At 35.5% G+C, this 11,947-nt stretch overlaps 2 protein-coding genes across 3 annotated transcripts; both read right to left on the reverse strand.

Moving 5' to 3' along the window:
• Positions 1-322: 322 nt before the first annotated feature.
• Positions 323-5,554, reverse strand: LOC108197816 (G-type lectin S-receptor-like serine/threonine-protein kinase At1g11410). Of its 2 annotated transcripts, none has more exons than XM_017365522.2 (7): positions 4,113-5,545; positions 3,151-3,258; positions 2,899-3,065; positions 1,671-1,878; positions 1,158-1,389; positions 872-1,022; positions 323-773 (listed from the first exon to the last, which is right to left on the reverse strand). In XM_017365522.2, exons 1-7 carry the CDS (start codon positions 5,395-5,397, stop codon positions 459-461), a joined length of 2,466 nt encoding a protein of 821 aa, XP_017221011.1. In that variant the 5' UTR covers positions 5,398-5,545; the 3' UTR covers positions 323-458. The 2 variants fall into 2 exon arrangements, with proteins under 2 accessions (XP_017221011.1, XP_063939265.1); XM_064083195.1 differs by having other exon boundaries at positions 585-773; positions 852-1,022; positions 4,113-5,554.
• A 2,034-nt stretch (positions 5,555-7,588) lies between these two features.
• Positions 7,589-11,341, reverse strand: LOC108198186 (G-type lectin S-receptor-like serine/threonine-protein kinase RKS1). The gene is made up of 7 exons (XM_017365954.2): positions 10,021-11,341; positions 9,491-9,634; positions 9,095-9,264; positions 8,802-9,009; positions 8,455-8,686; positions 8,206-8,356; positions 7,589-8,093 (listed from the first exon to the last, which is right to left on the reverse strand). Exons 1-7 carry the CDS (start codon positions 11,312-11,314, stop codon positions 7,776-7,778), a joined length of 2,517 nt encoding a protein of 838 aa, XP_017221443.1. The 5' UTR covers positions 11,315-11,341; the 3' UTR covers positions 7,589-7,775.
• Between the last annotated feature and the right edge of the window lie 606 nt (positions 11,342-11,947).

Here is an 11,947-nt window from a genome sequence, read left to right on the forward strand (position 1 = left end):
TTCTTGATTTTGACATCATGCAAAATTGACAATTTTGTCTTGAAATTGTTATTCCCTCAGTCTTGATTCTTGAATTACATCCCATATCAGTTTTAAAAATATAAATTGATCAATCTTTGACTAAATATTAAAAAATATTAACTTCTTGTTTTAGAAAATAAAAAGTTTTAAAATAAACTAAATGTATTTTTAATGGTATAATTTTCTTTTATTTTTTTAATTATATAATATATACAATCTCAATGATTATTTTTGCAAAGTCAAAAGTAACATATAGTTTGGGCTAGAGACGGATTCCCAAGACATAAAGCTATAGAACTTCTTACCAACAGTTACTATGAACTTGTATGAATATCAAAACATTTTGAGGATCGAAAATTGTATACAAATTACTGTGATTAACATAATGTACCTGTATTTGGATCTAAATCATACTATGGTACAATTCTCTCACCTTGTTATCGACCTTCAATCATACTAACTGTCATTTCCGTAACAGCAATGGCTCCATTTCCAGAAGAACTTGACCTTACAGGTCCAAAATATCCCGTCGCTCTATTTATAAATGCAGGCTGTTCTGGTGGAGATGAAGGAATCCTCTCGTTACACAACATAGTGACTACCTCCGACATAGTTGGACGAACAGCTGCAGATTCTTGTACACACAATAAGCCAATATGAATGCATCTTAAAACTTCTTCAACAACATATGATTCACCCAGTGACCGATCAACTACTTCCAGTGGTGTACCTTGTAGCCAGCGATCCCAAATCTACATATTAAGAATAACACAAATTATGTTTGGCCATGGCAAATTAATATCTAAGTACAGTATGTTCAGTGTTTGCACCTGACCACCAATCTACTTACATGACCAATTAAATTTAAAGAGTTTTCAGCATCGAAACTACTGTTGTTCCTTCTGCCACTGGTGATCTCCAGTAGTAGAACGCCGAAGCTGAAAACATCTGATTTTATTGAGAAATGTCCTTCCATAGCATATTCTGGTGACATGTAACCACTGCAATGCTCACCCAAGTATGAAGTTAATACTTAAATCTTTAAATTTCTCACTTTCATCCCATATATACAAACATATAAACATATATATATAAAGAATGTGCGTGTTTGTATAAAATTTAAAAGAATTACTCACTATGTTCCCACAACTCTGTTCGTTGTTTCCTCATTTTGGTCGCTGCCAACTATTCGAGCCATGCCAAAATCTGATATTTTAGGGTTCATGGAAGCATCGAGTAATACATTGCTAGCTTTTAAATCTCTGTGAATAATTCTTAATCTGGAGTCCTGGTGAAGATATAGCATTCCTCGAGCAATTCCCATTGCAATATCAAAGCGTGTCTGCCAATCTAGCACCGACTTTTTTGCTTTTTAGCATATAATAAAATTTAAGATTGAGTTAGAAAAAATCAGTTAACATATTTCAAAACATATTAGATTAAGGAATCTAATGAATTAATGTAAGGAGAATCTAGCATTCATGCTCAAATTGCAGAATTACAACTGTTGTTTAAATTTCTAGAAATGGAATGACTGGCATGAATGGAATTATAAATGCTTAGTAAAATAAAGTACAAGTTCTTTCTAATTTTCCCAGTTTCATTCAACACAAACAAACACAACACAGCGGCTAAAGGAAAGTATATACCAAAAATGAAGCAGTCTAGTGCTCCGTTTGGCAAGTACTCGTAGATCAACATTTTCTCTTGTTCGATGCAATATCCCAATAGTCTAACTAGGTTCCTGTGTTGAAGTTTCGCTATAAGAAGGATTTCATTTTTGAATTCCTCTATCCCTTGACTTGATGTAATTGATAATCTTTTCACTGCAATATCTGGTCCGTTTGGCAGCTTCCCCTAAAATAAAACTTCACTGGTTATTAAAAGGCTTAATGACCTTTTAGCCCTTGAAATTTGGATGGATGTTCCGATGCGGCCTCGATGTTTAAAGTCGTTCGATTCAACCCTTAAAGTTTCACTATTGTACCTTTTAGCCCTTTTTTCAAATAACGGTATGTAACGGAGGGTAAACTTGACAATTCATATTCAGGGTAAAGTTTGGGCGTATCTTTTAACCCCTAAAGTATACATCTCGTTCTTTTTAACCCCTAAAGAATACATTAAAATACATTAGATGTTCCTTTTAACCCTCGATGTTTAATCCCCTTTTAACCCCCACGTGTGAAATGTCAACTTTGTCCACCTCGTTATATACCGTATACGCCATAAGGGCTAAAAGGCATTCGGAAAACTTGGAGGGTTGAATCGAACGACTTTAAACATCAAGGCCGCGTCTGAACATTTATCCAAACCTCCCGGGCTAAAAGGTCATTAAGCCTTATTAAAAACTTTCTGCAATTTATATTTATATTAACTTGGATGAGTAACCTTTGATAGAATGAAAGCACCAATTACACCTTCTGGTGACAAAACCATTTCTGTTAAAGACAAATCCATTTACAAGTTTTCATATTAAAATTAATTGTGAGTAAGGAGGTAGCAAAGCATATAAAGTTACAGTAAGGTATACTGATGCCTATTGTTATAGGTGCCTATCGACTCACTGGTTCGTATTCTTTAAATAAATAAACGCAGTAAATATATAGCAGATGAAAGCAGTGAAAATATGTTTCTTTTTGTAGGCTCCGTCAATTGCTTCCCGTTAAAAAGTCTGTTGAAAATCAAGGAAAGGTTGCGAACTGATGGAGAATAAATTATTGATGGAGTCGAAAAGACCTGGCTGCATGTTATTTTTATTTTGGGCCACCAAAAAAGCCCCTGTATTAACTAAAAAAACATTGCTGTGCTTGTGTGCATATGCTCATAGTATCACAAAATTTAATGATGTAAACATGCCTGGCAATTTACAATATGTACCTTGTACACGGTGCCAAAACCACCTTCTCCTAACTTCTCAGAAAATGCAAAGTTGTTTGTGGCTGCAATAATAATACTCAGTGGAAAACAGTGCACCTCTGTGCTACTTGTTCCTCTTTCATCACTATTTTCCAGACTGTTAAACAATTCCAGTCGTTTGCTGCCTCCTGAAATTGTTAGGAAAAGTGATAAATTAGTGCATTCAATATTTTGGCAAGTGATTTTGATATTACTATTATCATAAAATTTTACCTCTCTTTTTCTTCTTCCAGAGCAACCAATATCCAAATGCAATTATTATGAGTAAGATGGCAACCAGTACTGGAAGCAAAACTCTCAGGAGTCTCTGCTTTGAGTCAGCTGAAACAGGAAACCAAATAATGAATGTTCCATTCATCAAATGGCATTGTATTTGACCTTAAGCTACCAAAGTGCTACGACTACTTATCCCCCTATTCTTCATTATCTGGTTGTGATCGACCCGTCTCCACACATAACTTAAAGATAAACTCCTCCACTTACACTTCCAATTATAGCACAAGTAGTACCATGTAAAGAACATACTGCAAAACCTCTAAAAATTAATATTGCCAGGTTATACGAGACCCCCCGAGTATTAGGATACAGAGTAGGCCTAATATGTAATCTACAAGTTGAAAATTACTCAAAAGTTTTTCATCCTTTTTTATGGTTTATAGAAGTACTTGTATTGAAATTTTTGGGGAGCTATAACATTTCTCTTCAAGCCGCTACAGAAATGAGTAGAGCAGCCCATATGGCTAGCTACAGGACCGATATTAATTTAGTAATCTCATAAGTATGACTATGGAAATATATTTTTTATATGAATATTGTATAGCAGATAATAAGAATTTCCTGGCTATCTGGCTGCTAACAGATATTTCAATATCAAGTGATCAATATTTTTTATATTATGTTTTGCATGTGATTTGTGAGGTCAATACTCCAATGACAGAAGCATCAGATACCTCACAATTCATTGTCAATTGGCTTCCATATAGTAAGCAATTCTGAAATTTCACACTTCAACTTGCATATATTGCGTGGTCAAAGATACTTAAGCTGTAAATATTGACTATGAATATTTATTGGCAAACAAAACAAACTAAAAATTGTGATGTTCAGAATGGAAGGGAAGGTCTAAACAAGTATGTGCCTAAGGCTGTGAAGCCAGACAACAGTTCATAACGTACCTAACTCGTGATGATCTACCCTTACATAAAGAACCTGACCTCCATCAGAGTATTGTCGAATATCTACCAGGTCTCCGTACCATGTTAAACATCCAACACCGTTACTGATATTAGCAATTGTGTATCCGGTACAGGAGCAGTTTTTCAAGCATAAGTTGTTGCAAGCTTTAAGTGTAATATCTGACTCCAAATGTGCGGTGCTGGTGTCTGGAACCTTTACTCCTGAGACCTCCACGAACCCCTCCCCCTTTCCACACACGAGGGCCTCAGATTTCCTCAGACACTGAGATCTATCTCGCAGAGGATTTCCTTGAGACACGTATCCTGGAAGACACTCACAACCTTGCGCACCAACATTGGCCGGGTTGCAAGTACTAAATGCACCACAATGCCTATAAAAGTCACACAAATCTTCTGGCCCTGTCCAGAATGGATACCATTTTTGCGTGACTGGATCCCAATTTAACCTTTGCGCTAGACCTCTCGTCTCATTCAGTACAAATTTTGTAATATTTGCAGGATTATTTATAGTATAGTACCAGGACACCTCTTCTTCATTGTCAATATATATAAGCTTGGAGACTTGATAAGCACCACTTACTGTAAATTCCGGATAACCACTAAAGGTAACGCCATTCCAGGGTCCAATTCGCATCAACTTTTCAGCACCATTGTAAATGAACACTTGGGGGTTGGATTCATTAGCATCAAATTTAAAAGAGTACTGACCTGTTCCTGGATTTTCAGGTGACTTCCAAGAAGTGATGAACCTATTTTCTCCAGTCTTTTTGTTCCACCCAATCTTCATTCCTGGAAGATGTGTATCCGTTGGATGGTCAAATCCTTGCCAGATGACATTCTTTTCGCTGTATTCATCCTTGAACAAAACAAAATTTCCAGTATCCAGTATCTTAGCTGAGAACCTGCTATCTCCGGATCCTGAAACATTACTTGACCAGATTAAAGCTTGTGGAGTTCCGCTGTAAGATAGAACAAGCTGTCCTGTTCCATCTACAGACAGAACCCCAGAAGTGTTTTTCACAGGACTATCTCTGTTAGCCACCCAGACAACATTTTTTTCCGGAATCTGGTGATACCAAACACCGACATAACGGTTGCTAGAGCTTCCAGGGGAAAAGAATCCAATCTCAAAGTATTCCCCCTGAGAGATAAGAACATCACCATCTTTAAGAGGTTGTGTCTGTGTGATGGAGTCCAAACAAATGCATGGTTGGATCACAAGTAGAACAACAAAGTACACCAGTGCGTTCTTTCTAGTGTACATGCTCTGTTTAGAGACTGCGAATTGTGTTTTCGGGTGACAAAAATATAATCTGAGTTGACATTTGTAAGATATATCACAAGTCCAGGTCAAACTTTTAAATCAAACTTCTGCAAGGGATTTGCTCAAGACTAGATTTTTGACAGCAATGTTACTGCATTGTTTAGTATATATACAGTAAGGTTGTTTTTTTGGTGCACAAAAGGTCAAAAGTTGGCAAAGTTAGTAAACTACTTCCACCGTTGTTCTTATTCAAGTGCTTCCTGGACAATCAAGTTGGAAATGGGGATGCCTCATAATGCGAGCATTATTGAAAATTACATAAATTTTCTTGTCTATAATGAAATCCACAATACATTGAATAGTCTATATACAGGCGCGGACGTAGATATAGGCTGGTGGGGGCACTGGACCCCACTAGGTTTTAGAGTTTTTTAATACATTTATATATAACATATAGCTGGCTGACTAAATAGGTATTATTTTAATCTTTGGAATTAAAAATGTCTTAAAAAAATATTCACTCCGTACCTTTTTAATTGTTACATTTCTATTTTTATTGGTCAAACAGATTGATTTTTTACCAAATATTACAATCGCTCTTACATTATTTTAAAAAAAATTCCTTTGATCAATTAGACTTGTCAAAATTAAATGTGACAACTAATAAGATAGTGAGGGAGTATTTTGGCCCCCACTAAAATTTTTGGCTGGCTCCGCCGCTGTCTATATATTATTTTGTTTGCCATGCTAAAAACAAAAAATTATAGTCAAACCTCTTAAAAAGTTAACACTCCAACCGAACCATATACCCATCACTTATGTATAATTTTAGTCAACCTCGTATGGATGATATTTGTCGAATCTCTAATAAATCTGTAGAAAGATTACACGTCATTTATTACCATATTGAACTAATATGTTCTATTTTAACAATCCAAAATATTAATACGGTCGCGTTCAAGAGAGAACTCATACTTAAAATGGAACTTCAGATGCCGTGAAGCTAAAAGTCCAATGGAGAAAAAAATGTATAAAAAGTGTTTAGATAAAGATTTTTGCTTTTGTTGTAAATATTTTATCCAAAAAATTTGGTGAATGAGTTAGGTGAAAAGGGTATTAATGATTGATATAATATCTCACAACGTCTTAGAAGTCATGAACGAAATTCACAACATATTAAATTTATTGCACGTCAGATAAAATTGAAGAAAGATTGGAGTTAAGTGTGACAATTGATTCATATGTTCAAGAAAAAATCAATCAAGAGAAGAAGCATGAAAAACAAGTTTATATAGATAGAAATCTTGTTGTTGTGAAAAGACTTGGGAAAAATAATTTGGCATTTCAAGGTTACGGTGAAATAAATTATGAAAATAATAATGGAGTTTTTAACAAATGATAGAACTATTTGATGAGCTTGATCTTATTATGCAAGAACATACTCGCCACATTTTACAAGGTGAGACACATTATCATTATTTGAGCCACAAAATTCAAAATGAGATGATATGTTGCTGACCTGGTCGGTAAAATGTTTATTATTCGTAGAGTAAAGATGCAAACTATTTTTGAGTTATATTAGGTTGTACTGTGGATGCATGAAATGATGAACAAATGTATGTTGTCTTAAGATTTATGAATGTTTCATAAAATCCAGTTAGAGTCAAGAATTCTTTAATTATTGAGTTTTAACATGTCTACGACACATGAGGACTTGGACTGTTTAATGCTTATAGGACTTGGTAGCTATCCAAATGCTTGGATTGTTTATAGGGTTCTTCTAACGATATCTGTTATTGTTACTTATGCGGAACGAAGTTTGTCATATTAAAGCTGATATAATCCCGTCTTCTTTCAACTATGTCTCCGGATAGGCTTGTTATCAATAAAAATGATATAGCATACAAACTTGATTATGCAATTTTGATTGATATTTTTGCATCAAAAAATGCAAGATGTGTTATATTAAAGGAGGATAATATGATTGATTTGTATAATGTGTTTTTTTGTAAGTGTATATAGTTTTTGATAAATATTTTACGATTTTTAATTTACAAGAGCCTCCTAATTTGATTTCGCTTTCGTCACTCCAAACTCAGGCCTTATATACTTCCCGGTTAGTTATTTCCCATTAGCCTTATATTTACTTCCCGGTTAGTTATTTCTCATTACACTTCACAGTTCAGAACAAGAACAAATAAAATGTATTCAAAATTCCTTAGAATCGACAAAGTTTCAAATGACTACAATCAAATTACTTAGTCACTAAAGAATCTTAAAGATTAAACATTTTGTACAAGTCCAATAGTTCTTGACAACAAATATTGAATAGCATAATCCTTTAGTTCTGGATCACTGGTATAAGACTCTCACATATTTTATCGACCCTCGATTATACTTACTGTCATTTCAGTATCAGTAGTGGTTTCATTACCTGCAGAGGAACTTCCCCTCACAGGTCCAGCATATGCTTTTGTCCTATTTATGAATGCAGGCTGGTCTGGTAGAGACGGAGGACTTCTTTCGTTACACAGCATAGAGGCGACCTCTGACATAGTTGGCCGGACAGCTGCAGATTCTTGTACACACAATAGTCCTATTTGAATGCATCTCAAAACCTCACTAGCCTCATATGATTCACCGAGTAGTGGATCAACTATATCCAGAGGTTTATCTTCTAACCAACAATTCCAAACCTAAAAGCCAAGCATCACATTAGTCATATTTGGCTGTTGCCATTATATGCTGAAGCATCTTTCACTAGATGTGTGTGTGTCGGTGTGTGTGCACGAGCATCAGTTAACTTACATGACCAATCAAATTCACAGAGTTTTCAGCATCGAAAGTACTGGTATTCTTTCTGCCACTGATGATTTCTAGTAAAAGAACGCCAAAGCTAAAAACATCGGATTTTATTGAGAAATGTCCTTCCATAGCATATTCTGGTGACATATAACCACTGCGATGCAAAACCATATAACATTCATCATTAGATATCTATAATTCTCAATTTGTATTGCATTATATATGTGTTTAAAAGTTGCAAGCACAACTCACTATGTTCCAACAACTCTCTTTGTGGTTTCTTCATTTTTTTCGCTGCCAAAGATTCTGGCCATGCCAAAATCTGATATTTTAGGGTTCATAGAAGCATCCAGTAATACATTGCTTGCTTTTAAATCTCTGTGAATGATTTTCAATCTAGAGTCGTGGTGAAGATATATCATTCCACGAGCAATGCCAATTGCAATGTCAAAGCGTGTCCGCCAATTTAGCACCGCCTTTCTTGCTTAAATGTGAATTGGTACATATTAAAATTAATTACTGAGTTTCCAGAAATCACCTTCTATAACATATAATTGGAATACACAGAACTGCAAATATTATTGGAAGTAAGGACATACCAAAGATGAAGCAATCTAATCCTCTGTTTGGAAGGTACTCATATATTAACATTTTCTCTTGCTGAATACAATATCCCAACAGTCTTACTAGGTTCCTGTGCTGGAGTTTTGCTATAAGAATGATCTCATTTCTGAATTCCTCTATCCCTTGGCTTGATGTAACTGATAATCTTTTCACAGCAATATCTTCTCCGCCATGCAGTTGACCCTAAAACAATACTCAAATGATAGCTAATTAGTATTAGCAGCAACAAGAAGTTACGTAGACACGCTTGGTAATTTAAGAAATGTACCTTGTACACAGCTCCAAAGCCTCCTTCTCCTAACTTGTTAGATAAGGAAAAATTGTCTGTGGCTTCAATAATGGTTCGGAGTAAAAAGCAGCGCACCTCTGTGCTAGTAGTTCCGCTTCCATTCATTCCAAGTACATCTTGAAATGGTTCAAGATATCTATGTTCTCTTTCTGTAGTTGTCCTCGCAAAAAGGCATAATTATTTCTTACATAGTATTTAACATTGAAAGCACATTATAGCTCACTACTTGGTAACTACAGCAATCAAAATTAATCTAGTTGTATAGCCAAGTCCCAGTTAGCATTTCATGCTTGGCTTTATGTTCATAATTTTTCTCTCGTAAATGTACTTGTATGCAACAGTTATAATTTATAAGCTTAAGTTTTAAGCTTGAACCTCTCCTTTTCTTCTTCAGGAGCAACCAATATGCCAATACAAGTAAAAGCAGGATGGCGATGATGACTACTGGGAGCAAAACTCTTATGACTAGGAAAACTCTGTGGCCTCGCCTTTTTGAGTCCTCAGCTTCTGTGTCCTTACCTTGAAAAGGAAACAAAACAATTGATGTTGCCTTTATCTTGTAAAATTTAACAATAAACACGTGTGTCAACCCGTGATCTCTGGTTCTCTGAGTTTGAGATATTGTAATTAGAACTCATTGCTAGCAATTGTTGAAGCTGTTATGCCTAGTTAATTGTTTAAGAACATTATGTTTCAAATGTGATTTGTTAGGTCACAACGTGGATGCTCCAAAAGTATCAAACTCCATACAAATAAGAGTCAACTAGATTCTATATATTATAAATGGTTCTGGAAAATCACATGAAACTTGTGTTTCGTGTTCAAATATCATGTCTAGAATGAAAGGGGAAATTCAATCGAATTATGAAAATTCTTTGCTTAGCCAGAAAACAATAAGTACATACCTAACTCGTCATGATCAACTCGTATATACAGAACCTGACCTCCACCAGAGAATTCTCTGACATCTACCAGCTTCCCGTACCATGTTAAACATCCGGTGCTGTTACTAGTGATATTAGAAGGCGTGTATGCTGTACAAGAGCAGTTCTGTAAGCAAAAGGTTCTGCATGCTTCAATTTCTAAATCCGAATCCAATAGAGCATTGGTGGTGTCCGGGAGCTTCAGTCCTGACATCTTCCTGAAACCCTCTCCATTTCTACACATGACGGCCCCAGGCTTGGTCACACACCCCTCAAATCCGTTTGTTGGCGAATCCCCTTCAGACTTGTCTTTATATCCTGGCAGACACTCGCAACCTTGATCTGCCACTTTAACCGGATTACAATTACTGAATTCACCACAATAAGCATAGTTATCACACTGACTATATGGTCCGGTCCAGAATGCATCCCATTTTCGTAATTCTGGATTCCAGTTCAGCCTTTTTGCAACACCTCTGTCATCAAGTACAAATCTTGTAATAACTGAAGTACTATTAATAATGTAGTACGTCGACACCTCTTCTTCATTGTCTGTATATAACAATTTGGAGACATCACCAACAGCCTTTACTGTGTATTCGGAGATACCACTGTATGTGATGCCATTCCATGATCCTATCCGCATTATTGGTTCCAACCCTTTGTAAATGAATAACTGCGGGACTGTTTGATTAACGTCAAATCTATAAGAATACTGACCTGTTCCTGGATCTTCAGGGGACTTCCAAGAAGTGATAAACTTATTTTTTCCGGTTCTTTTATTCCACCCAAGTTTCATTTCTGGAAGATAAGTATCAGTTGGATGGTCAAAACCTTGCCATATAAAATTCTTCTGACTAAATGCATCTTTGTACAGCACGAAATTTCCAGTATCCAGTAGCTTAGCTGAGTTATTGTTATCTCCTGATACCGAAATGTTACTGGACCAAATTGAAACATTAGGAGTTCCGCTGTAAAATAAAACAAGCTGTCCTGTTTTATCTACAGAGAGAACACCAGAAGTGTTTTTCATTGGACTATCTCTGTTCGCCACCCAAACAATGATTCTTTCTGGAAATTTGTAGTACCAAACACCAACGTAACGGCTGCTAGAGTAATTACCAGGAGAAAAGAACCCAAGTTCAAATCTTTCCTTTTCAGAAATAAGAGAATCACCATCTTTAAGAGGCTGGTTACGTGTGATGGAGTCTATACAAAAGCATAATTTGAATACAAGTACAAACAGGAACAGGAGTAAATTTTTTCCAGCATACATGTTTCGTACACGGGCTCCCTATCCTGATCTGATGGCATACAGTCTAACTGAGATAGATTACTTATACAAAGTCCAGAACAAACTACAATTTTCTTTTCTTATTTTATCCTAGAATTTTTTTTAATATATCTGAAAGTGAATTTGTCAAAGAAAATACATAACTGTATTCACTAAGAAGTGCTAGGGATTTATCTCATATTTACAGAGAGGCCTTCGTGGAATGTCCACCCCTCTGTGTAGAGATCATCATAGGATTATATTAATTTATGTAGTAAGAAATTCATGAAAACGTATATCTTGATTTTGTCAATGTAGAAACTGTCAGAAACTGTGGAATTTGGCGAAAACAATCATAGTATATTGATGGACAACAGAAGAGTATAATAAGCAGAAGTCAAGAAACTTGCACAACAAGCGATAAAATTAGAGGTCTTGATTCTCTTCAATCTCATTCTCTGAGGCCTTGAACCAGATATCAGCGAATGTCGCCAACTACAATAATGATTTTATATCGAGACTTTTGTTATTAAAATTTAGTTATCTTTTTACTAACTTTCAAGGCTCTTAATTAAAAGTCCATCTGGGAATATCAGCATTTGTAAGGCATATACATCTGATGTAATATATTGATTT

The sequence above is a fragment of the Daucus carota genome, chromosome 8 (assembly GCF_001625215.2).
Source record: "Daucus carota subsp. sativus chromosome 8, DH1 v3.0, whole genome shotgun sequence".
Lineage (NCBI taxonomy): Eukaryota > Viridiplantae > Streptophyta > Magnoliopsida > Apiales > Apiaceae > Daucus > Daucus carota.